At 60.0% G+C, this 20,815-nt stretch overlaps 1 protein-coding gene across 1 annotated transcript; it reads left to right on the top strand.

Annotated features, from left to right (window-relative positions):
• The first annotated feature begins 76 nt into the window (after positions 1-76).
• On the top strand, positions 77-12,709 carry CLEC3B (C-type lectin domain family 3 member B). Its single transcript, XM_062200688.1, has 4 exons — positions 77-144; positions 6,092-6,330; positions 9,901-9,999; positions 12,276-12,709. The coding sequence occupies exons 2-4, from the start codon at positions 6,210-6,212 to the stop codon at positions 12,674-12,676; spliced, it is 621 nt and encodes a 206-aa protein (XP_062056672.1). The 5' UTR covers positions 77-144; positions 6,092-6,209; the 3' UTR covers positions 12,677-12,709.
• Positions 12,710-20,815: the final 8,106 nt, after the last annotated feature.

Here is a 20,815-nt window from a genome sequence, read left to right as displayed (position 1 = left end):
GGTCCATTCAGCTCAGAGAGCTGCCACCCCCGGCCACGAGCGCCCCAGGAAGACTCGCCGCGGGAGCCCACGGCAGCCACGGCACACACACTGGCGCGCTGGGAGAAGGGCCCAGGGCAGCAGTGGGTTCCAGGAAACACTATGGTAGGCATCTTGGGATCATTATTATTTTTTTTCATTCTCTGCAGAGCTTTCAAAATAAGAATCACTGAGTAAAGTTCATTTTGTGTGATTGGTGTGTATGCTTTGGGTTAGAGGGGAGGCGTTCCTGATGGCCCAGAGGCCCTTGCATAGGCCTGTGTCTGGGTGATTCTGGAGTGGGGGCGGGGAGAAAAAGGAGGTGCTCTGCACAGGTGCAGACCCAGGGCCGTGTCCGGCTGGCGAGTCTGCCAGGGTCTGAGGAAGCCCAGCTCTGGCTGCCCACCATCGGGACAGCCAGGCAGAAAGCGGGTCAGGGGCTGAGCGGCCACATTTCCCCCGCCAACCTTTCTTACCGGTCTTGTTTGGAAATTGCTTGGTGTTTTGTAACCACTCCCCGTCGTTTCCTAAGATTCCGGAGTTTGCTCACCGCCTCGAAGCCTGCCTGAGAGATGTTGTCATTTCATTCCCAGCCGGCCTTCGTGCCCTGGGGTAGAAGGCAAGGCCTTTGCTCCCCTAAGCTGGCGCTCTGCTCCCAGGCAGCGTGCTGCCACTCGGGCAGCTCACGGCAGGGCGGCCTTTGGTCCTCCCTCAGGGTTAAGGAGCCCTGAGAAGGGGGTGACTGATGAAGGCGCGTTTGTGCCCTGCGTGTCGGCTAGACACAGGCGAGGCAGCAGGAACTTCTTGCCTAATGGAAGGCACAGAATGACAGCCAGAGCCCTCACAGCCCTCCCAGGAGTGCCGGTGTGGCCCCCTCCCAGCCCGGCCGGCTGCCCCGTGCTGAGACGCTGCTGCCCCGTGGAGAACACGGCCTGGGTTTCCATCTTTTCAGATCTTTTCCCAGTAACTGTCCCTCAGGCGTCATGACAAGGCAGGGGTCAGCCTTGCCCCTCCTCCCTGCTCCGGGTTGGTGCCACCTGGCGCTGCACAGCTTCCAGGCCCTCGGCCGTGAGCTGTGCGTGTTGGCCTGGTCCAGCTCGGCTGTGCTGCCCTTCAGAAGGGCGGGAGGTTCTGCCAGGACAGGTGGGGGCTGGCCGGCCAAGCACTTGTGGTGAGAACAGAGGAAGGGGAGAGAACTCGAGTTAGCATCCCTGGAAGCAGCCTGCACGTACGATGTGTCTGGCACAAGTGAAGCAACCGGTGGCTGAGGTCTCCAGGAGAGGCGTGTGCTGCCAAGGGCTGATGGTTGCAGGTCTCAGAGAATGAAGAGAGAAAGGAAGGCGGAGACTGGCGGGGACTTGGACAAGTGTCCTGAGAGAGGCCAGCTGTCACAGCCAGCGGGACCATAGGCATCTTTAGTGGCCTTAAGGGAGGGAACAGCCAAGGCGGCCCAAGTGCAGGCGGGGGTGTGGGACTGCAAGTTTATGTGATACTAAAGTAGCCTCTACTGTTTGTCATCCCTGGCTTCCCAAGCCCTAGGAATGCAGACCTGCAAAGCACATGCATGAGGGCGTTCAGAGGAGCTTGCATTTCCCTCCGTAAAGACGGTGGTCTCCTGTGAGCCGCCAGGAGAGCCTGACTTTGCTGTCCCTGGCTCTGGAGACAGCTGGGTAGTCTATGTGAAAAGCCTTAAAAATGCTCATGCCCCTGGACCTAGTAATTCCACTTCCAGGTGCTTTCCCAAAGCACCCCAAGATGCTGGGGAGGGAGAACACCAGGTACAGAGACTTGCAGCCCGGTGTCGTTGGCAGCTCCTGAGTCACCGCTGTAGGGTCGGGCGGTGAGGCGGAAGCAGTTCTTGGTGTCCCACGTGTTCGGTGCCCTGGGGCTGTGTCCCAGCTCTCAGACTGTCAGCATCCTCATTCCCACTGCTTCCCAGACACCTTCGGGTTTGGGTTCTTAGGCTTCCCTGATCCCACGGAGCAGCACTCGGGGTCTGGGGACTCAGGGCCTCCTGAGGTGACCTACGGCACCAGGAGGGGAGCCAGTTGGAGAGGCGCGGGATGCCCCCATCAGATTGTGCCGTGGGATCAGGCCCTGGATTCTCTCTCCTTCCGTTTTACTCCCCCTCCCCTTCCCTTCTGCGCTATGTGGGACCCCCTCCCAAACAAGCCAGCAGAACAGGAGTCCTTGCCCCAGGCTCTGCTTTCCGGGGGAAACCCAGACTAAAGCTGTTGGTACCCGTGGTCTCCCTAGGCAGCAGGCCCTGCAGGTGGATGAGTCGTGGCCTGTGAGTGGTGGTGGCTGGGTTCGCGTTGGTGTGACCAAGAGTCGCCTGTGGCAGGAGGCACAGGAGGACAGGGAGTGTTGGGTTGTGAGAAATCTCGACCACACGATGGTGCAGGGTCGGCGGTAACGATGAGAACTGCCATGGAAAGTCCCCCCAAAACTGGCAGGCTCATCAGCCAACTTGTCAGCACGCCTTCAAAACCAAAAGGCTGGGGCTGGCATGGTGGCGCAGCAGCGTTAGCCGCCACTTGGGATGCTGGCGTCCCCTACTGGAGTGCCAGTCAGGTCTTGGTTGTTCTACCTCTGATCCCACTGCCGGCTAGTGCGCCTTGAAAAGCCACAGATGTCCCAAGTACCTGGGCCCCTGCCACCCACACTGGAGACCCAGATGGAGTTCCCGGCTCCTGGCTTCAGCTGGGGTTTGAGAAGAGCAGAGGACAGATGCCAGCTCCTAGCCGTCCGAGGCAGACTCAGTATCATTTTCATGATGGACAGCAAGGCTCAAGGCCGTCACAGTGCGTCTCAGCCGGATGTGCAACTCCGCACTCCCAGGTCTGCTTCCCCTGCCACCGGCCCACCTTGAAGGACAGACCAACCAAGCGGAGCCCCGTGAGAGCCAGGGGCAGAGCTGACACCGAGCGGAGCAGGTGACAGCCCAGCCGCTGCCGTTTGGATGCCTTTGCAGGCAGCCATCTTGGAGGCCAAGGTTCCAGGCCCCTCCTGTCTGGTGTTGACCAAGGGCTGAGCCTGCCGCCACGGTGTTCTTGGAGACTGGCGCTCTGCATGCCTGCCCTTTGGAAAGTTCTCGGCTGCGTGGGCTGGGCCGCAGTTCTGCTGACCGGGGGCCAGGAGAGCTAAAAGGAAACATCTGTGCCGGGCGTGGTGGGGGTGGAGCCGCGCTGGGCCAGAAGTTTCCGTGTGGTTCAGGCTGATTGGGTGGAGGGCCCCAGTTTGTTTTGGAGCGCTGAGCCTTCCCACTGCGCCAGAGGGAAAAACAAAGCACTTGAGAACCGAGGGGTGTCTTCCGGGCGTGCTTCCTCTCATTTTCCTGCCCCTGGGCCTTGTTCTTGTTGTGTGTGCAGGGGAAATGGATGTGGAGACACGGGGCCTTGAGGGCAGCACCCTCCCCCACTGTCCCGTGCACTGTGCCGGCAGGAGATTCTCACGGCAGGGATGGGATCCATGGTGGTCCACGCCACGGGTTTGACACTGGGAACAAATAAAACACAGTAGCCACCAAAAGCTTGGACATCTGTGGCTTCCTGAATAGAGGGTCCAGTCTGACCTCAGGATGTGCAAGGAGGAGAGGGGGCGGGGAACACGGAGAAGGGACGAAGGGCAGGACAGCCAATTCCTGGCCAGCACCAGGACCCCCTGGGTCATGGTTCACCCCCACCCCGGGCGGGGGGCTTGTAACAAGCCAAGGGTCCGCTGGTGGAGCCAGTTGCTTTTCAAGTAATGAGCTACTCATTCCTGGAAGTGTGTAGGCAAGGCTCCTACCCCTCGTGCCGGCAGAGCCGACTACTCCCTTAGCCAGATGGGGCAGAGCGGATCCCTGGGAGGCAGAGAAAAATCTGATTTCCTTAAGGACTCTCGTTTCTTTTCCTGAACAATCTCAAGTCAAAAATCTGCAAGTAGAAGAACCCCCTTGCCCCTCGCCCCCACGGGTGAGTCAGCTGTCACCTGCCACCTCGTCCCTGGCCCAGCACTTTAGCGTGCGTCTCATAGCACCCCCGCCCCCACCACACTGGATGGCAGCGAGGGGCTGTCACTGCCCTGTGCTCCAGTGTCCCCCTCGTGTCCTTGTCCAGGATTCCACCCTGCTCATCCATTGTCCTCCATCCCCCAGCTGGCAGCTGCCAGCTTCCAGGGCGACCACAGTCGTTGTGGGGTGTCCGATGGTTTGGGTAGGAATTTCAGAGAGGGAGGCTTCGTTCCCGCTGCCGCCCGGCAGGTGCAGCAAGCTGTTAATGACGTTAACTTGGTTCACTGTTGGCTTGGTTTTCTCTCTGTAGTGAGTAAGGCTGCCGGCTGCAGGTCCTGGGAGCCGAGTGAGCTCCCCGGGGTGTATTCCTCATTCACATCGTGTGAGCCATGCCTTCTGGTCCCTGTGCTGTGCCTTCTGGTCCCTGTGCTCTGCCTTCTGTTCTGTTGCAATCACTGTTTTGGTGCTCACACGTCGTCCCTGGTTTTGGTCCCGGCACCTCCTTCAAGATGGCGCTGTGTTCTGCTTTCTCCAGCCCATGCAGAGCCAGCCATTTCTCCAGAGGCTCCAGGCCCTTGAGGGGAAAGTTGTGTTTAGAAGCCAGGACACGGGGGCCCCGAGGACCAAGGCTGTGCAGGGGGTGCAGCTAGAAGCCGGGGGAGTGGCCCCACACGTTTCCACCTGGTGCAACAGACTGAGCTTAATATGTTCAAATCTGCAGCAGCTCGCCGGTCACTCTGATTTTAGCCTTGGAAGTCTCCTCTCCACACGTGTAACTCCCTTGTCTGAGAAACCCGGCTCCCTCTGTCTTACACAGTCACCCCCGCCCTGTGCCCCCATGTGTGCCCACTGCCTCGTCCCAGCTGTTCCCCCCTGTGCTGATCGCCCACTCCCCACGGGCCTCTGCTGTCCCCGATGCCTCCCCCTACCCTGCTGGGCTCAGACCTTCTCCCTGCTCCCTCTCTGACCCCTCCCACACTGGGTCACCTGTGGTTGCTCCCTCCCCCCCCCCCCCGCCCCCATCCCACCGACTTTAGGACAGGATGGCTGAGAAAGGGGCTGCGAAGAAGGGAAGGGCTTTTTTCTTGTATTTTCATTTTTTTTTCTTATTTGAAAAGCAGAGAAAGATCTTCCACCCACTGGTTCGCTCCCCAGCTGCTCACACCCGCTGGGGCTAGGCCAGGCTGACCCCACGAGCCTAGAATTCAACGTGGGTCTCCCGTGTGGGTGCAGAGACACAGGACTTGAGCCACGGCCTCCTACCATCCAGACTGTGAGTCAGCTGGAAACAGCTGGGACTGAAACTTGGTCCCTGGGATGCGGGATGCAGCTTCCCAGGCCGTGTCTAACCACTATACTGAACACCCACCCCTTGTGTGGTGTTGTTTTTCTTTTCTTTTTTGTCAGGCAGAGTGGACAGTGAGAGAGAGAGAGACAGAAAGGTCTTCTTTTGCTGTTGGTTCACCCTCCAATGGCCGCTGCGGCTGGTGCGCTGCAGCCAGCGCAGCACGCTGATCCGAAGCCAGGAGCCAGGTGCTTCTCCTGGTCTCCCATGCGGGTGCAGGGCCCAAGGACTTGGGCCATCCTCCACTGCACTCCCGGGCCATAGCAGAGAGCTGGCCTGGAAGAGGGGCAACCAGGACAGAATCCGGCGCCATGACCGGGACTAGAACCTGGGGTGCCGGCGCCGCAGGTGGAGGATTAGCCTGTTGAGCCATGGCGCTGGCCGTTTTTTTTTTCTTTTAAACAAAAAGTGCATTACGTACACAGAACCCCGAAATGATCACAGCAAGCATTCTAAATCCTTAAGACAGCCAGCCCAGACCCACCTGGAAGGCCCCTGGTTGCTCTCGAATCCCTGCACGGCACCCAGCCTCAGTTTCCCCAGCTGTGAGGGGCTGGTGCCAGGCAGTGGCGCGGCCCAGCCCCCGCCCAGGGGTCTGTTCCGCAGAGGCAGGCTCTGACTGTCTCAGTTTCTAGAAAAGCAGGGCCGGGCTGCCGGCTGGGTGTTCCTTGGCCTCCCAGGCCTTCCTCCTTCTGCAGGCCTTAATTTTTGTTTTTTTCCTTTTGGCACGCCAGCCACCGAGTCTGGGAGGGTTTCCTGGACAGAGGGCCTTGCAGCTGCTGCTTTAAGACCGAAGCCCGGCAGGGCGCGGCTGCCACTGCGTCCCGACCCAGGCGCTCTGCAGGCTTCAGCATGGAGCTCCGGGGGACCTCCCTGCTCCTCTGCCTCTTCTCCCTCCTGACCCAGGTCCCCGCCGAGCCGCCAACGTCCAAGCCGTCCCTCAAAATCAAGAAGGCTGCAAATGTCAAGAAAGGTAAGGAGGGGGCAGGGCCCCCCATCTTCCCAGGACCCTCCCTTCATTCCCCCACGACGAGTCAACCAGGGCACTTGAGCAAAGCCCCCTCAAGACCCGGGGTGGTGTTGGCACCAGAACGACCCCTGGCCCTCAGAATCAGGAACTTTCCAGATCAGCTAAGTTGATAGCTGCCCCTCTTCTCCCCAACACACCCACAACACTTTCAAAGAAACCACACGTTTGGCCTGGCAGTGTGGAGAGGCTTGGCTTTCACGAGGATGTACCACACAGGTTGCACTTTGCAAGCTCCAAGCCTCAGTTTTCTCACCTGTAAAATGGGGATGGTGGCATTGGCCCAAAGCTTGTAATGCAGATTTGATAATGCAAATTATGTGCAGGTGCATAGCCCAGTGCCTGGCACGGGATATGCTTGATGCATAGGGAGGAAAAAGAGCCAGAGGCTTCTCCCTGTCCTGGGGTGCCACAGCCTGTTCCCACCCAGGCTCGTGGCCCAGAAGCTGCCCAGCTCTCCTCGGCTACCTCCCCACGTGGGGTGTCCTGGGGTTGTCTTGGCCGCTGCTAGACCTGCGCCTGCAGCCCCGCCTGCAGTGAGGTCACCCCAGGCTGTGTGGAGACAACATTGCCATGGCAACAAGCTGGGCTGTCACCCTGAGAGTGCTCCTGGCGGGGAACAGTCCCTGGAGGTGGGGCGGGAATTTGGGCAGAGAAACAGGTAGCTGCGGCCAGGAGCCTGGGAAGGAAGGAAAGGGGCTGTGGGGCTGCCCGGGGCCCTCTCTGCATCTCCTCTGTGAATGGACAGTGCCGTCCACGAAGGTCCCTCAGGACCACGGAGCCCCATGGGATGGGAGAAGACTCTCCGGGACTCGGTCCACAAGGGAACCAAGAGAAGAAGCTCAAGACAGGATGGGGACTGTGCTGGCACGGATCTGCACAAGACTTTTCTGGAAAGATCCAAGAGCTGGCAACAGTGACCACCTCTGGGCAGAAATGCTGTGGGGCGAGGGCAGCCTCCGTTGTGGCGGGGAGGGGGGCTTTCACTCCGCGAGCCAGCTGGGTTTTCAGACTGCATGCATGCGTGACCACGCACAGAATGTGGGCAAGGCACGGAGGGCTCAGTGCTGCCGGGGGCACGTGACACCTGCCTGGAGTGGTGTCCCCGGGGGCCCCTTTGGAGGCCCAGGGCCCTGGAACCCTTTGGTCAGCGGCCAGAGCCTCTGGCTGAAGCTCACTTCCGTGTTCTGACTCAGTGCGCACCTGCCACCGCACAGCAAGCCTGCCAGAGCTTTCTCCCTGCAGGGACCAACACCAGGGCTTGTGGGAAATGAAAAATTAAGTTGATCTCGATGCAACACATGTTGCAATCTGTGCATGGGTTTTTCACAACGTGCATCCTCCATGGATTTCAAAACGTGTTGCACCGCAGTAAACACCTTTTAATTCCATTTTCCTAGGCACTTTCTGAAGTAGCTTCAAATAGGTGCTGGGCACAGACACAGGGAAACACAGCCCCTGCTGTGGTGGCTGGCACTCGGTGCATTAGCAGCTGAGCTGGGGGAGGGGCGGAGAGGTTGTCAAAACCCAGGTGCCCAGGCCCTGCCTCTGCAGACGCTGGTTCTGGGGTCAAGAGTGGGCCCCAGCGCCTGCCTTTCCCATGCGTGGCCAGCGATTCCTGGGAGCAGCAGGGATTGGGGTGGGGGGGAAGTCCTGTTGTAGGGCTGGCACACAAATGTGGAGGAGGGGGGTTCATCCCAGAGGAGGCCACTCAGAGAGCAGGTGGGCAGGAATGGGGGGAGGGGGGGCAAGGCCTGTGCTTAGTCTCCACTCCAGCCCCCAGGGTGGGTGAGAAGCAGGAGCCCAGGGTGCTTCTGGGAGCCCCTGTGCGCTGTGTGCTGAGCCAGCCAGGGGCGCGCACGAAGGGTTCAGAAGGCTGGCATTGCAGAGGCCACACGGCCACACCACAGAGGGGTGCAGGGGACAGGATGGCTTCAGAGGGGCCACCAGCCCTTAGAACAGGGACTGGGCCAGGCACGGGGACCTGGAGGGTGTCCAGTCCCCTAACACATCAGCAGTCTGAGGCTCAGAGACACAGGGCAGCTCAAGGGCCGCCCCCACCAAGCCCCCCTCCCACTCCAAGCCCACCCATGGCTGTAGAGACGCCCCTGCTCCCACACCCCCCTCCACTGAGCCTAATGCTGCCGGCTCCTTGCTGCTTAGAGGCCCTGGAGGATGCTTTGTACTCTGGTGCTAATTACAAAAGGCATGAGGCACGCCCTCTGAGCTGACCCCGTAGGAGGTCACCCTCCTTCTGTCTGACCGTGCCTGGTCATGGCGAGGCTCTTCCCCCATACCCTGTGCTGACCGCCCTTGTGCAGTGTGCATCTCGCACAACCTCATGTGGCACCCCTGCTAACACATCCCATTCCCCGGGCACAGAGCTGCTGGGAGCCAGGGCCCAGGGTGAGGCACACGCAACCGCAGGGGTCGCTCAGTCCCAACCTCTCCCCGCTCCGTGCCTTGCCGTCTTCCCGGGTCTGATAAATTGCGTCATTAATTATGGAATGCACTAGTTCGTGCCCTGCTCTGACCTCAGCCCTTGCAACCGTGGCCCTTACGCAGACCCAGCCCAAAGGACCAGGAGCGCAGCTCCCCACTCCCCACCCCATGCTGGAAGCAGCTTTGCTGGAAGCCACTGGAGCTTCAGAAAGACAGCAGCCTGCCCATGGTACGCCCAGCGGGCGTTCCCCACCTGCTCCTGAGAGCCCCAGCGGGGTGGGGCCGGAGTTGGCCGTGGCCTTGGGGGCGTGGGGACCTGGGGTCCAGGCCAGTCCTGTGAACCACAGGCTCTGATCCTGGGTGAGTCGCTCCAGCCTGGCCTCGGTTTCCTTGCCTGTGGTGGGGTGGCGGGGGGGCGGGGGGCAGCCCAGACCACCACGCGGCCCATGTCACAGGCTGATCTGAGCGTGGCAGAAGGTGGCAGAGGGAAGGGTTAGCCCCAAGCCTGGCCCCCAGCCCCAGCCTCCTCAAAGCGCAGACGCTGGGTTCCCTCTGCTCTCGCGAGAGTGGGCGAGCTGTGACGTGTGTCCTTCTCCCACTGTCCTCTGAGATGGGGAAACTGAGTTTGGAGAGGCTGAGCGGTTTGTTGCAGGTCACGTGGGGTGTGCAGGCTTACCTTAGGGGCCCCAGGCTGGAGCCCCAGCCTTGCTGGCTGTGGCTGGGGGAAGAGAACCCCGCATGGCTCGAGGGCCCCTGGCCTTGCTTCCTGAGCTCTGCCCTGCCTGGAGTGGAGAGGGCAGCTGGGCACCCAGCCCTGCCCCTGGGGACCAGCAGCCATTCCGTGCAAAGGCAGTAACAGGAGCGCCAGGCAAACCAGGAGCCATGAAGAAGACGCTGCTACTGCACAGAGAGGACGCGGGCCAAGACCACAGGGTGTGGGGAGTCACCCCCCACCCCGTCCCCTCGTGCTAGGAGGAGACAGGGCCCGCCCTGTCCAGTCCCCAGCCCCCCCCCCATTTCCCCTGCCTTCCTGACCTTTGCCCCTGCCCCCGTTTCCTCTGAACCTCATCCTAGATGTTGTGAGCCCGAAGATGTTTGAGGAGCTGCGGAGCCGGCTGGACAGCCTGGCGCAGGAGGTGGCCCTCCTCAAGGAGCAGCAGGCCCTGCAGACCGGTGAGTGCGGGCGGCCAGGCGGCTGGCGGCCACCCCTCCCCTGCGTCAGGCCGCCAGGTGCAGGGGCCTCGCCCCTCCCCAGCCACCTCCTCTCCTGGTGAGGGGGGCTGCTCTGATGTGCGGCCATGCGGCCCAGCCTCCGGCCACAGCTGAGTGTGTGTGCAAGACGGAAGGTCCCAGAGGACCAGGGGCTCTGCAAAGAATCGGCTCCAGCCCTCTCTGGACCCCAGGCCCTCCTCACCCCACGTACCTCCCTACCCCTCCCAGGGCCTCCTCACCCCACGCAGAGCCTCTTCACCCCTCCCAGGGCCTCCTCACCTCCCCCAGAGCCTCTTCACCCCTCCCAGGGCTGCCTCACCCCTCCCACCTCCACACCTTCCACCTCTTCACCTCTCCCAGGGCTGCCTCACTCCTCCCACCTCCTCACCCCACCCAGGGCCTCCTCACCCCTCCCACCTCACCTCCACCTCCTCACCTCTCCCACCTCCTCATCCCACCCAGGGCCTCCTCACCCCTCCCACCTCACCTCTACCTCCTCACCCCTCCCACCTCCCCATCCCTCCCAGGGCCTCTTCACCCCTCCCACCTCACCTCCACCTCTTCACCCCTCTCTCCTCCCCATCCCTCCCAGAGCCACTTTCCCGCCCACCCCGACGCAGACCATTGAGTCCACCATCTACATCAGCCACCATGTCCTTCCTACCACAGGGCCTTTGCACATGCTGTCCTGGCAGCCTAATCATTCCCCGGGGTCCACCTAAGTCCCTTGTGCATTACCTTCTAGGAGTCTGCAGCCCCTCCTCTCCAGCAGGCTCCTCGGTTATGAGCTCTTCCCGTACCAGTTACTGCAGTCTGTCAGGGCAGCCTCCTTCGTTCTTCTATAGCTGCTTTTCTTCTGTGGGGGGAACTAAGGTTCCAGAAAACCCCACAGTGGCCCCCGCAGAAAGCCAGCCTGGAAGGAGGTAGCATCAGGTTCTGTGCAGAAGCTCCATCGCCGTGTGGTCCCCAACTCCAGGCACCATCCATGCACTCAAGGCAAGAAGCAGGAGGCGCGTGGCCCAGCCACACCTGCGAACCAAAACTCTACCACGCGGCTTGAAGAGGGTCTGAGAAAGGGAGCGTGTAGCCCTTCCGGCCGCCAAATCTGGGCAGACAAGGGCGACAGGACACGGAAAGCAGGTGGCCCGGAGCGCAGGTTCAGAACGCACACCCTGCCTCTGCGGGCCTCAGTGGCCTCATCTGTGGAATGGGGGGGTCCCCTTGTCCCCTTGCAGGGTGAGCTCTCAGCTCCCGCCTGTCTGATTGGTGCGCTTGCACAAAGTCGGCAGAACCCGGACGCCACGTGCGCCTGAGGGCAGGGGCAAGGTGGGGACACACCCAGGCCCTGTCACCCTGCTGACCTTTCCCTCCACAACCTGGCTCACACACCTGCCCATGCAGGGGCCAGGGAGGTCCCTGACAGGCACAAGGGGGCAGGCCCGCCCAGGCCCTGCTCTTGGGGAGGGGGGGAGGGGGGAGACGGTGTACTCACGGAACCACCGGAGCCATGAAAGCACACCGTGGGACTGACTGCGGCACAGGGCACAGCGGGGGCCGAGTGCGGTGGAGGCTGGCAGGCTCGTGCCCTGGCCCGAGCCGCCAAGGGCCAGTGGCTGCAGTCACACCCTGAGCACCAACATCCCCCGGGGACCAGGCTCAGCACCCACGGCGGGCAGGCACAGGAGGAAGAAGGCACGGGCAGGGGCAGAGTCGAGAGGCACCAGGGCCTGTGAACGCGTCCGCTGGCTGCCGAGGGAGCTGGGAGCATGGGGTGACCCGGCAGTGCTGTCCTGAGCTAGGGCAGGAGGGCTCAGTGGCCACTCCCTGGACGCGGGTGCCAACTCGGGCCCGGCATGGGGCGTCACGGTGTCCCCAGCAGGCAGGCGAGGCACAGGACAATGCTAAGCTGTGGCACACAGGAGGCAGGCAGCTCCCTGGGCCGGAGCCCATGAACGGACACCACTGTGGGCTTCAGGCGGTGCTGAGAGCCACGGGAGGCAGGGTCGGGTGCCCACGGGGACGTGGGGACTCCACTGAGGCCATGTGTGTTGGGTTTCAGCCACTAGGAGTGTGGCCTTGCTCTGAGCTGGCAGGTGCCAGGCTCCGCAAGGGAGGGGTGTGGCCTGGCTGCTGCCCGGGGCGCCCTGCTCAGGTCTCTCTGGCCTGGGGCTAGGGGTGGGCGGGCCTGCCCCGGGCAGCTTGGGTGACAGCCCCCCACCCCGTCTCCCCTCCCCCAGTCTGCCTGAAGGGCACCAAGGCGCACCGGAAGTGCTTCCTGGCCTTCTCGCAGGCCAAGACGTTCCACGAGGCAAGCGAGGACTGCATCTCGCGCGGCGGCACGCTGGGCACGCCGCAGTCGGGCTCCGAGAACGACGCGCTCCACGACTACCTGCGCCAGAGCCTGGGCCCCGAGGCCGAGATCTGGCTGGGCCTCAACGACATGGCGGCCGAGGGCGCCTGGGTGGACATGACCGGCGCCAGCGCGGCCTACAAGAACTGGGAGACGGAGATCACGGCGCAGCCGGACGGCGGCAAGGCCGAGAACTGCGCCACGCTGGCGGGCGCGGCCAACGGCAAGTGGTTCGACCAGCGCTGCCGCACCGCGCTGCCCTACGTGTGCCAGTTCGCCATCGTGTAGCGCCCGCGGGCCAATAAAATCCGTGCAGCCTGGCGCGGCCTCGGCTCTGTGCCCGGGCGCGGGGGGGAGGGCGGACGCAGGGTGTCCCGTGCACCGGGAAAGGGGTGCTAACCAGGAGGGGGAGGGTGGGGCCCTGCACATGGGGGAGGGGTAGGAGTGGGAGGGGCTCCTAAGGGAAAGCTGCCTGGGCAGGGAGTGGGGCGCGGGGAGATGTGCACCCCACCCTTTCCCAGCACGACCGGCGGCCAGGGAGCTGGTCCAGGAGCCCCGTGAGAAAGGGAGTGGGGGGGGGGGGTGAGTGGGTGTGGCTTGCTGCGGTCACCCCTGCCACTCACTAAGCCCCTCCCCCACGCACGAGCTGTAGACAAGCTGTCTTCTTGGATCTCAGCCACCCAGCGCCCAGCACTGGACACCGCGCCGTCTCGCTTTTCCAGAACAGGAAGTCCAGGGACTTGTGCTGGCCGCAGAGCCCGGACTTCCCTCGGCCTCCCCAGCACGCTGACTCCGTGTGACCGGAAATAAAGCCCCAGCCAAGGGGGCCCGTGATCCCAGTGGGCCGGCTCCGGGGCGCCCCGGCCCTCGGGTCGCCTCCCGGCTCGGGGCTTCCTAGTCCACCACGTGGACGCGAGTGAGCGCCTCTCCCTGCTGGTCCTGGCGCGTGTCTGGCCCTCAGTGATAAGGCGATCATGACGGTTCGGTTTGCTGGATGGGGCCTGGGGGGGTCGGGGGAGGCAGCCCTCAGGGCCCTGGGTCCCTACCTGCTCCCCGCTGTCACAGAAGCATCTCCTGGGATCCGGCCACTGGGAGAGGGAGGTGATGAGCCCGCGGAGTCCCGGGCTCTTTCCACCCCCTACTCGGCCTGCTGGCAGGATCGAGGTGGCCAGGGGGCTTCACAGCTCCCGAAGTCAATGGCTGCGGGCGGACGGGGGCTCGTGCCTCTGTGGGCAGCTGCGGTGGCCGGCTTGGGCAAGCAGCCAGCATTACCCGCTTCCAGCAGCAGGTGGCAGTGTGGGCAAGCGCAGCCTCCCGAGCCTCTCTCCGCCGCAGGTGCGCTTAGACTGGGGCGACCGGGACTTGCACATTTCTTGTTTACTTACTAAAAACATGGTGTTGACGTACAGTACACATACCAAGAAAGGCACATAAGTGTGCAGATAAGCGAGTTGTTGGTCCTCTGGTCACACTCAACTGGAGATCATTTTGCTGAATGGAATAAGCCAGCCTCAAAAGGACAAATAGATGTGTTCTTTTGTCTGTGGTAGTCAGTATACAGAGTGTAAAAGTTACATGAATCTCACAGCATTTGGTTTATAGCTGAAAATAGTGCTTCAATGAATTTTTTTTTTTCAAAAAAATTTGAGAGACACACACACAAACATACAGATACATTTGCCACCCACTGGTTCACTCTCCAAATGGCTGAAATGGCTGGGGCTGGGCCAGGCCAAAGCTAGGAGCCAGGTCTCCCACGTGAGTGCAGGGGCCCAAGCACTTGGGCCATCTTCCAACTGCTTTCCCAGGCCATAGCAGAGAGCTGGATCAGAAGTGGAGCAGCCGGGACTTGAATCCATACCCATATAGGATGCCAGTGTCGCAGGACGCGGCTTGACCAGCTGCTCCACAGCACCAGGCCCCAGTATCTTCTGATTTCCCATGTTAAAAAAGGAAATGAGTAGTGAGAACTCTTGGGGTGCTAGCAATGCTTTGTTCGTAGTTTGGGGGTTGGCCATGGTGTGACCCTCGCACTTCAGAGCAGGCATACCAGTCCTGCCACCTTGTGATCTGTAACGTTGACGTTTTATTCATCGTGGATCTTGGGGACACTCTTGAGTTTTTTGTTTTAAATATTTCATTTGAATGTTATTTATGTGGCTTAGCTGAGTTTTGGGGTGTCCGCCTCTCACCTTGCTGGGCCCCACCCCTCTCAGAGGCTGGTACTGGGGAGAACCCTCTAGGGACTATAGCGATAATGAGAGATTTCAGGGGCTCTTTGGCTCCCACCTCTGCGTTACTCTGTCCTAGAACTGGGCAGCCTGGCCACCGGCCTGCGTGGACACCTCCTTTCCTCTGTCACCACCAGTCCCACCCTCCCAGCTCGAAAGAGCAGCAGACTCCTCCACTTACCCTGAACTGACGGGTGTGTGGCCCTGCTTTGGGGACACCAAACAAAGGGACAGCTTGCAATACTGCTACAGGTGTCAAGCAAGTAAAATCTGGGCAAAAAAAATCCACTTGCAAATCCAGTGGTTTCCCATTCTTCGTCCTCAGTAACCCAGGGCGGCTCTAGAACGCAGAGTCAGCTGATCACACAGAACTCCCAGCTGTGCCTTAGAAACTCCAGTGTCCGGGACAGCACCATAACAAAACTTTCAGCCTCACCAGCTGACCCATCTGAACAGTGTCAGTGTGCGCCTGTGATGGATGGTGCAGAATCCTGTAAGGACACAGTCCCCTGTCCCTGTCCCCTGGTTTTCTGAGGCCCTTGCTGAGGTCCACCTCACTGGCTCCCTGCGGCCGGCTCCTGTGCCGGAGTGGTTTGTGAATTTTCTTTCAAGCTGGTAGGCGCAGCACAACCGACCACACAGCTAACCCTTTCTTCCACTAGAGGGCACTGTTGCTCCACACACAAGGTGAGCATACAGCCAGGAGTGCTACCAGCGCCTGGGAGATCAGCGCAGACCAGTGGGTGTTAGGTGTGCAGGTTAAGACCCTACCTGGGACATCCATATCCTCTATGGGGTGCATGGGGTTGAGCCCTGGCTCTGCTCCCAATTCCAGCTTCCTGCTAACGCACAGCCTAGGAGACAGGAGGTGAGGGCTCAAGTAGTTGGCTCCCTGCCACCCTCGTGGGAAACCTGGATGGAGTTCCCAGCATGTGGCTTCAGCCTAGCTCAGCCCCAGTCTTGGAGGCGGTGGCAGGTGGGAGGGGGGATATGGGGAGTGAACCAGCAGCTGGGGAGAGCGTTTCCTCTTGGCCTCTAAAATACACATACATTTTAAAAAAGAGAGAGAGATGCAACCTTCAGATGAGAACTCCTGAGGCCCAGGGAGGGCAAGTGGCCTGCTAAGGCCACACAGCTTGCTGGAGGAAGCGCTGGGGGTGGGGGGAGGCTTCTCCTAGTAAAAGGAAGCTTCCCTACAGAGCTTTTCTGCAAGCAGCCAGCCAGGGAGGCTGCGTGCAGGGACATCTATCCTCGGGGGTCCACCTCTGAGAATGGGCCCCAGAAGAAGCCACAGACATGCGAGTCTCCGCTGCACATTCCCATCATGGGGAGCCCCTCGGGATCTCCTGATGGGCCACCAGCTGCCCCTGGCCCCGCCCACCCCTGCACCCTCCTGTCCCTTAGGGGTAGCCTTTAGCCATGTGCAGGAAGAGACCTCCCCTGCAGACCAGTGGTCCTTTATCTGGGTGCTCTGCTGGCCAGAGCCCTTCCGAAGGAGCCTGCGAGGGGGAGAATCTACCAAGCTCCCCCAGTCCTGACCCTTTGCTCGCCTCCTCATTGTATTCAGAAACCGCTGGGCACAGAGGACAGTGCTGGCCTCGAAGCAGCTCCTCCCTAGCCCAGCGGCCACCTCTGGACTCTCTGGGTCCTCAGATAACTTGGGAAGGGCGCCCTGGGAAAGCTCAGTGCAGAGACGAGGGGTGGCACCAAGATGTCTCAGAAATGCTGCCTCTCCCTGCCCCAAACTGTGGCCGGGATGGGAGGGGTCAGGAACTCCCCAGTCTGCTGTCCTCCTTCCTATCCCATTCTCTTTATTTCCCTGTCCCTGTTGGATGGGAGCGTATCCGCCTGGTTCTCCATACAGAGGTGCGAGCTGACCGGAGGGTGAGCCTGCCCCTTGCAGATGCAAACCAGGACCTTTGAGCTGTTGGGCGCTCAGCACACCTGAGGGCCAGGACCCAGTGAGTGTTTTCCCTTGTCAGCATCCAAACTGAAAGCTGTTAAAGACTGCGGCTGGAAAATCATTGTAATATGCTTCTAATTAATTTCTAGATTAATGGGCTGTAGTCTGCCCATGTGAGCGGCTTGCACTGTGGTCCATTGCTTTGGGACAGAGCTAGAAACTAAAGCTTGGGGTTGGGCAAGTGGAATGAATCCTCACCCCATTGTATGACTGCCTCTCCGGTCACTGCCCCACCCTCATTCCTCTCCTATTTTAGGGCTGACTTAGCTCAGGAAAGCATCAATCCGAGTAGAGACATCCATCCGGCCGCTAGCACGGGTTCAACCTTGGTTGAATGGCTGAGCGCATGTTACGGCATGAGACTGGTGATTTCCGGCGCCCCCATCAGCCAACAGCACTGCGCCTTGCAGCAGTAGAGGTTTAATAAGAGCGAACTGGAACCACCTGGGTAGCCAGCAGAACAACTAGCACAGGAATTAGCGCCGCCATCATTAACACTCTCTACGCTGACCAAAGCTGAGGCGGTGCCGGGTCACTGCTCAGCCCCGGGCAAGCATCCAAAGATGAGTACAGATGCTTTGATATATTCGCGCAAGAAATCTACGGCAGCCACTGTTAAGTAGCGAGTACAACTTCCCATCCTAAAGACCCGGGGTGGGGCCGGGTAATCCATATGGACGCAGGTTCCACTTCCGGCTGCTCCACTTCCGGTCCAGGGGGCACTTCCGCTTCCGGTTTTCCGACTTGATGGTGAGAAAGCCAGTGGGCACCGGGCTTTGCGTTCTGGTGCTCTCCAGGGCTCGGTCTCGCGGAGGGGCAGCAGCGGGGAGTCAGCGCCGGTTAGCCACCGAGGACACGGGGCCGGGGGTACGGACGTGCTGGGGGTACAGGATGGGGGTCGTAGTGTCATCCGGAGGTCGGGTGGGGAGGCGCAGAGAACCGAGGCCCCAGGCTGGAAACATTGCAGGGGACGTTGAGTCGCCACACAAGCTTGAGCCGTGGCACGTTGAAGAAAGAAGTTTTTATTTTTCTTTAAAACCCGAGACACCTTCTCAAGGCCCAAGTTTGCAAAGTTACAGAAGGGTCTATAGAGGTGAGAAGTCTGCCAGCCATACATACGGTTTCCTTCCCGGAGGGTAAATATTGTTCGCAGTTCCGAGTTAACAAGATTGGTTTCTAAACTTTTTTTAAAAACATTCCAGATGCTTCTGGGCTATTTCAAGGTGCTGACTTGGCTGTAGGGTGAGGAAGTGATGTGGTTCTGAGATGCTTGGACTGGTTGCTGTCTGTCCCTGGCTTTGGAGGAGGAAGGGGGGTGGAGCAAGGAGAAGAGATTGTGGGGTTGCTATGGCTACCTCAAGCCCCTGGACTGTGACTGTTACCTCCCTTTGCTGTCCTCAGCTGCAAGGTCCCTCTGTCCACAGGGGCCCAGCCCCATCCCCATCCCGGGCTGGATCAGATCGTCTCTGATTTGGCCGCCCTGGACAGAAGGCCCTAATGCCCAGGGCCACCTTGAATGCAAGCCGCCAAGCGTCTTCTCAGCACGAGGGGTGGCCCTGCCCTTCCCTGTTCCCTGGCTGCTCCCGGGAACATGGAGGGTTGCGCCAAGGAGCTGACAGCCAAATGAGTTTGGAGAGGAGGAGGAGAGCAGCCTTGCACGTTGACTCCATTGGCTCGAGCACTGTCAGCTCACGGGGAAACACAGCTACCTTGTGAAGACCAGGAGACCCAGCCCCAGAAAGCACACCCTTGGTGACGCTTTGTGTCTTCCACTGTGGATTTGACTGGGCGTGGCTGCTAAAGCAGGCATTGTCAGATCCATGAGCGTTCTCTCCCCGCCCTCGCACCACCTCCTCAGCCGTCACTTTCTAAGGTGGGGAGGAAGTTTTGGTCCAGAAAACTTGGGTTGCTTGACTGGGTCGTATTGCTGGAGCACCACAGCTGCCTCCGAGCAATGCCCAGCTCCTCTCCAGTCTGGGCACACGTATTTCCTAAAGACAAGGATGGGCTGGGTTTAATATATAGCCATGCAGCACGGAACGAGGCGCTGTGTCCTGAGAAATGCATCTTGGGGGATTTCATCACTGCGTGAGCCTAGATGGTACTGGTCATCCCTCAAGTTGGCTTTTTTTTTTTTTTTTAAGATTTTTTAATTTATTTGAAAGAGTTACAGAGAGGCAGAGGCAGAGAGAGAGAGATTTCTTCCATCCGCTGGTTCACTCCCCAACTGGCCGTATGGGCCCCAGTTAGTGTCCCCGCTGCTCCACTTCCAATGGCTTCCTGCTAATGGCCTGGGAAAAGCAGCAGAAGATGGCCCAAGTGTTTGGGCCCCTGCTACCTATGTAGTGGAAGACCCGGAAGAACCTTCTGGCTTCAGCCTGGCCCAGCGGCCACAGCCATTTGGGAAGTGAACCAGCAGATAGAAGATCTCTCTCTCTCTCTCTCCCTGTCTCTCTGTACCTCTTTCAAATAAATAAACAAACATAGAAAGAAAAAAAAAAAAAGAGTGACTGTACAAAGGAGAAAAAACACTGGGCGCAGACTTGTTATAATGATCATTGTTTTGAGAACTGGATCGCTCCTGCCAGAGACACGTGAATCCCTCTTATGACCTATTTGCCTCTTTAAGGCCCCGTCTCCCAGCACCTCCCCAGTATCAGTGGAATTTCCACGTGACTTTTGAGGGTGGGGGACAGCCGTGTTCAAACCACAGGAACACCTGTGTGCACATCTTTTTATGTAGAGCTTTTTTTTTTTTTTTGACAGGCAGAGTGGACAGTGAGAGAGAGAGACAGAGAGAAAGGTCTTCCTTTGCCGTTGGTTCACCCTCCAATGGCCGCCATGGCCAGCGCGCTGCAGCCGGCACACTGCGCTGATCCGATGGCAGGAGCCAGGTGCTTCTCCTGGTCTCCCATGCGGGTGCAGGGCCCAAGCACTTGGGCCATCCTCCACTGCACTCCCAGGCCACAGCAGAGAGCTGGCCTGGAAGAGGGGCAACCAGGACAGAATCCGGAGCCCCGACCGGGACTAGAACCCGGTGTGCTGGCGCCGTAGGCGGAGGATTAGCCTAGTGAGCTGCGGCACTGGCCGTGCGCACAAATCTTACAGCCACCTTCCCCACTTCCACCGTCCACCTCTGGCACACCCAGCGGCATCCCGTCACTTCTGCTGTGGGTCCAAGCCACTCAGCAGCCATGATTCCCTCAAAGACCAGCCCCTGCCTCCTCTGGTCCTCTGAGGCCTCCGGGAGCAGCAGCCTGGCAGCAGTGTGACACAGCTGCACCGGGAAGTTAACTCTGAGCACCGTCCTCTGTCACCCAGAGTGTGGCACTGGGCTGTAGCCGCTTGGCAAGGGAGTGCCAGCTGACGTCACCTTGGGTTGCCCAGTATCCACTCCCATCTCCCAGTTCTGGTTTGCTGGAGAGGGGCATGGACATTTATTGGGCACCTGCCTCCCTTCGTGGGTGCTAAAGGAATTGGGGCTTTCCTTTCCCCAGCCTGGGGCAAGCCGGGGTGGGCCTTGTGGGTTGGATTCTACCAGGGAGGCATCTCCTGTGGGATTTGGGCTCTGCAGCATGCGGGTTGGCATCCAAGTCTATTCATCACTGTGACAGGCGGCTCAGCGGACAGCATTTGCACCCAAGTGTCGGGTTAGAAACGTGACTGCCAAACAAAGTGGAATGACTGTGAGCCACAGGTTGCACTCAGCTCCTTGTTTTTTGTTTTTGTTTTTGTTTTTGTTTTTTTGACAGGCAGAGTGGATAGTGAGAGAGAGAGACAGAGAGAAAGGTCTTCCTTTTTGCCGTTGGTTCACCCTCCAATGGCCGCTGCGGCTGGCGCATCGCGCTGATCCGAAGCCAGGAGCCAGGTGCTTCTCCTGGTCTCCCATGCGGGTGCAGGGCCCAAGCACTTGGGCCATCCTCCACTGCCTTCCCGGGCCACAGCAGAGAGCTGGCCTGGAAGAGGGGCAACCGGGATAGAATCTGGCGCCCCAACCGGGACTAGAACCCGGTGTGCCGGCGCCGCAAGGCGGAGGATTAGCCTGTTAAGCCACGGCGCCGGCCTCAGCTCCTTGTTAACTACCACACATGCTGAGCTGACTGTAGGAATGTGTTTAGAACTGGGACAGACATACCAAAATGCATTTTTTTAAAGTTGCACACGAGGCCGGCGCCACGGCTCAATAGGCTAATCCTCCACCTGCGGCACTGGCACACCGGGTTTTAGTCCCGG

This window comes from Lepus europaeus, chromosome 9, assembly GCF_033115175.1.
Source record: "Lepus europaeus isolate LE1 chromosome 9, mLepTim1.pri, whole genome shotgun sequence".
NCBI lineage: Eukaryota > Metazoa > Chordata > Mammalia > Lagomorpha > Leporidae > Lepus > Lepus europaeus.
This window is presented reverse-complemented; position numbering and strand designations above follow the sequence as displayed.